General features: G+C 38.7%; 1 protein-coding gene across 1 annotated transcript; it reads left to right on the top strand.

The window, feature by feature from the left end:
• The first annotated feature begins 932 nt into the window (after positions 1 to 932).
• Positions 933 to 2,747, top strand: LOC136255614 (uncharacterized). The gene is made up of 7 exons (XM_066048419.1): positions 933 to 1,103; positions 1,149 to 1,233; positions 1,301 to 1,435; positions 1,487 to 1,644; positions 1,689 to 1,797; positions 1,862 to 2,105; positions 2,156 to 2,747. The coding sequence occupies exons 1-7, from the start codon at positions 981 to 983 to the stop codon at positions 2,634 to 2,636; spliced, it is 1,335 nt and encodes a 444-aa protein (XP_065904491.1). The 5' UTR covers positions 933 to 980; the 3' UTR covers positions 2,637 to 2,747.
• The last annotated feature ends 2,140 nt before the right edge of the window (positions 2,748 to 4,887 follow it).

The raw sequence follows: 4,887 nt of genomic DNA, 5'->3' as shown, positions 1-4,887 counted from the left end.
TCGTGCGGGAGCCTACCAATTGCGCGGGAATATCGCAGCGTGTTGTGGATTGTTCGTCGTGTAGCAGTATAAATACAGCCACGAATCTTGTCATGGAGGATGGTGCGGACCAGAATGATTCATTCAAAGTGACGCAGAGAGTGATTCTGATAGTGAAGACCGTGAGTTTGGAACTCCCCCCAAGGAAAAGAGACCCAGAGCAATGTGCGGTGCAGCTGTTTACGGAACTAAGTACAACTGTGACTGGGAATCCAATTTCCCATTTATATCACGTGGGAAGCATGATAAAACTTATAGTTTTTATTGCAAAGTATGCCACAAGGATGTAAGCTGTAGACACCAGGGTATTTCTGATGTCAAGAGGCACGAGAAGAGCAGTAATCATGTTACTAGTGTGAAATCACTGGAAGGAAGTAGTAGGTTGGACAGTATGGGATTTGTTCCACTGCGTTCTGCAATAAGCACACAGGTGCGCTGTACCTATAGCTATTGCATTATTATAACACTTGTCTTTACAGATAAAGCGAGCAGAAGTGAAAACAGCTGTTTTCATAGCTCATCATAATATTCCTCTGAGTGCAATGGATCATCTTTCTCCACTTTTTCGAGATATATTTCCGGACTCTGATATTGCTAAAGGATTCTCCTCGGCTAGAACAAAAACGATGTGCATTCTCAACAAAGCCTTACAGCCACACTTTGAAAGCTTATTGGTGGCGCAGATGAAGAATGAGCCATTTTCATTGGCAGTAGATGGATCGAATGACACTGGGTTGCACAAGATGAATCCGGTCACTGTGCGGACATATGATTCTATCACCAGCTTTGTGACTACCAGGCTACTGGATATGTGTTTAACATCAGGAACCAGCTCTGGAACTGCAGCCAACATTTTTAGTGTAATGGACTCAGCACTTGTTTCACGTGGAATCGTTTGGTCCAATTGTATTTGCGTGTCTGTTGACAATACATCAGTGAATATGGGAAGGCACAACAGTATTAGTACAAGGGCGACTGCGAAATATCCTAAGGTGTATATGATGGGCTGTCCATGTCACATTATTCACAATACAGCACAAAAGGCTAGCCAAATATTTGCGGAGGTATGATTATACATTGGTAATGCAAAAATAATATAATATGTATAGGGTGTTGGATTTAATGTTGATGATTTTTTGGTTGATCTGTTTTACTACTTTGACCACAGTACAAAGAGGAAGGCTGAACTTGCAGGTATTTATAATTATATCCTACTAATTTGTGCAAAATTGTATTGATTTATCAACCTGTGTATATATAGATTTTGCGGAGTTTTGCAATGTGGCATACAGGAAAGCTATTAAACACATTAGTGTGAGATGGCTTAGTTTACAGACAGCTGTGGAAAGAGCGCTTCTACAATATTCTGCATTGAAGTCTTATTTTCTTTCCAAAGGTACGTACAATGAACATGCAATTTTGACTTTAATCAAATAATATTTTATAGATGAGAGTTCTGTACGGTTTAAACGGCTGCAAAAAGCATTTAGTGATGAAATGACTGAAGTTTACCTATTCTTTTACAACCACGTACTGGAATATTTTGGAAGATTAAACCGTCTACTTCAACGTGATGATCCAATTATTGTGATTGCACACGATAAGGTAGAAATGATTCCTTTTAGTATTGTTGCGAGTGGTGTTTTTAGATGAAAGAGTTTGTTCTGCTGCTAATGTCAAAATTTGTGAAAGTGCTGGCTTTAAAGGATAAAAGGCTGAATGAAGTAAACTTTACAAATTTCACTAATCAACTAGAAGGTGTGAATTTTATTTGTCTACAATATGTGTGGCCAACCAAATGTGGCTTTCGCTTTTTGTATAGATTCCGACTTACAGATTGGGTATGTGACTCACCGGAAAGTTAAGCAGCTCATTGATAATGGATCCATCCCTGAGACAACTCGTAGAAAATTCTACACAGCAGTAAGGCAGTTTTTCAAAAGAGCAGTAGCTTATAGTCTTGAACATCTTCCACTTGATGATGAATTACTTAAGAGTGCTTCATTTGTAAATTTTGAGAAAAGGCTCGAATCCAATCCAATTCAAGCTGAATATTTTGTGACTAGGTATGACATATATTGACATAGCAGAATGTTTTAATACTGGAAAATTTTAGGTATGATAACCTTTTACCATTTTCAACACCCACACAAATATCAAGGCTTGGGGAAGAATTTGTACAGTACCAGCTGTTGAATCCAGAAGACATCCCACAGATAGTTTGGCAGAAAGCACTGATAGTAAACGATGATGAAGAAGAGCACAGGCATTACCGTATGGATGTAATATGGCATCATATTGCTACAATTAAATCTGCAGATGGTCGCTTGAAATTCAACATGCTATCCAAAATTGCCAAACTGGTATTGTGTATTGCACATTCAAATGCTGGAGAGGAAAGGGTGTTTTCAATGATAAGGAAAAACAAGACACCTTTTCGACCAAACCTTGCTCTAGACAAAACATTACCAAGCTTGCTTTCTGTAAAGTTGGCAACAGATGAGCCTTGTCACAGGTATAATCCTCCAGCTTCTGTTGTTCAAAGAGCAGGAAAGGTGACGTGGGAGTATAACAAAGAGCATACCAGACCTAAGTGACAAATTTAGCTTGGATTCAGTGTTAACGACATACAATTAGCTCACAACAGGAAGTAGCTAATATTGATTTTTTTTCAGTGTATTTGAGTAATGTATAAAATGCACACATCGTACAGGGTTGATACAGATCCCACCTATTTATAATGTGTGGACTTGTGTATCACTGTCGCTAATGCATGATTGCAGCAGCACTGAGGTATATACATCTATGTAGATACTAGTAGATACCCAGTGATTGTCTCACTCCTAGGCTTCATCAAACCTTGGCATCTCTGATCTACACCTGGGCCCTAGTTAATTTGAATCGTGCCCGGGTAAATGCTATTCATCATCAATGTTGAGTAACCATTTATAGCAACGATGATTGTAAAGAAAAACTAGCACAACTTACGTAGCTCTAATCCATGTCAACTAAAGCCTGTTTTCCAGAGGAGAACGGTGATCTTGCATCGGTTTCGATTGTGGTATTTCCAATGTAAGGCACTTAATAGAAGGAAGATCACATGACTACCAACTGCAACATTGTGACAGACTAAATGAATGTGTGGTGAATAGTGCCCATTCAAGACGAAGATATGAACAGACAAGAGCAACTTTTGAGATGTGGCTGTGTGAAACTTCAGTTTCCTCCAGCATACTGTGTGTGAAGAAGACGATAGTACTAACGTTTGTATCAAGTAGGGTGTTATTAGTTATCCTGCATGCAGTTAACAGTGGCGGACTTAGATGGGTTTCGACAGACACCCCCTTTTAAATTTAGCTTAGTGGCATTCTCAATACATAAACATTATTGTATTGACAATTTGTCATAGCAAACAACTATATACCAGCAGCATGCATGCAGTTGCACTTAACTAACACCATTTATAGCTATTAAACCCTCAGCAACACTTCACTTTTCATCTCCCACTGCATTAAAAACGATTGAGATACTCTAATAGAGCAATCAAAGCTACAGCTTGTCCATATTTGCCCAATAGTTAGCTATATATACTTAGTAACTATTTACAGTTTAAAGCATTGAATGTATTGTAATTGCTAACCAAAAATAGCTTAAAATCCCTCTCAGAGCTTCTAAAATCTCCGGAGAATTGCCATCAGATGCCTTATTTAGCTATACCAATTTTCAGAAACCCCCTTTTAAGAATCCTAGATCCGCCACTGGTTAATGTAGGTATAGCACATAGATAGTGATACACAACATATTTTAGACGCTATATTGATGTCCATATGAAGATGGACATGTGTATGTGTGTTGCTTGGCTGAGTGGCGTGCCCACCCAGTGCCCAAGTAAAGTAAAATGTCTAGATACGCCACTGGTTGTAGGTGGGTGGGGAAAGCCAGATTCTCTTGTTAGTTGCTGCATTTTTGAAGCAGCAAATAATCACCACTTAGTTGTGTCTTACTGTTGATTTTTGACATTTTGGCTTTTGCAGAGTCTTAAAAGCTGTGTAAAAGTCTATGAATCTCTTAAACAACAGCAACACGATAATTATTTTTAGAGGCGCTTAGTAGACACAAAGGTGCTGGGGGAAATTTCATAGCTAGTTTGACTTTGGTTTGCTTTGATTTCAGGTTAGAGCTGAGCGATAGTGCAACTATCACAATTTGATAGTAACTTTATATCACAATAACGATAGTATCACGATAGTACTACTAGTTATCAAAGACACTCAACTTCACATAAATGACACACAAATAATCCAATTACACACCATCTGGTTTTCTAACGCTATATTGGTAAATTGTTATGTATTACAGTTGTAATCTTTGTTGTGCATGCTCAACTGGACTTTCACAGTTTCCTCAACTTCAACACTATCATGTTTGCTGCTGTTATTCATGTTTGTGAGAGATGTTTTGATATATCACGATAGTATGATAGCATACTATCATTATCACGATTGTTACTCACTATCACGATAATCGATAGATCGCAACTATCGCTCAGCTCTATTTCAGGTGAATTTGTAATAAATGCTACTAAAATTTACATGAGTTAATTGATCTAGCCCTGACAAAGTTTAGTATTTTAATCAGCAGTATGGTTCCTCAAAAAGGTGAGGAGGGGCATTTACCCCAAATGCCGCATCCTGGATCTGCCATTGTTACAGGTGCCTTTTATTGCCCGGCACCAAGGATTGTAGGTTTAGATGACGAGATCAGAGTTTGAGCCCCACGTTGGGTGCCACTTGTTCGTTATTTGGAGGGATGGCTCACCTCAGATGGTAGCTAGCACTTCTCAGAAGC

The sequence above is a fragment of the Dysidea avara genome, chromosome 5 (genome assembly GCF_963678975.1).
Source record: "Dysidea avara chromosome 5, odDysAvar1.4, whole genome shotgun sequence".
Lineage (NCBI taxonomy): Eukaryota > Metazoa > Porifera > Demospongiae > Dictyoceratida > Dysideidae > Dysidea > Dysidea avara.
The sequence above is the reverse complement of the archived record's forward strand: the minus strand, read 5'-3'. Positions and strand labels throughout refer to the sequence as shown.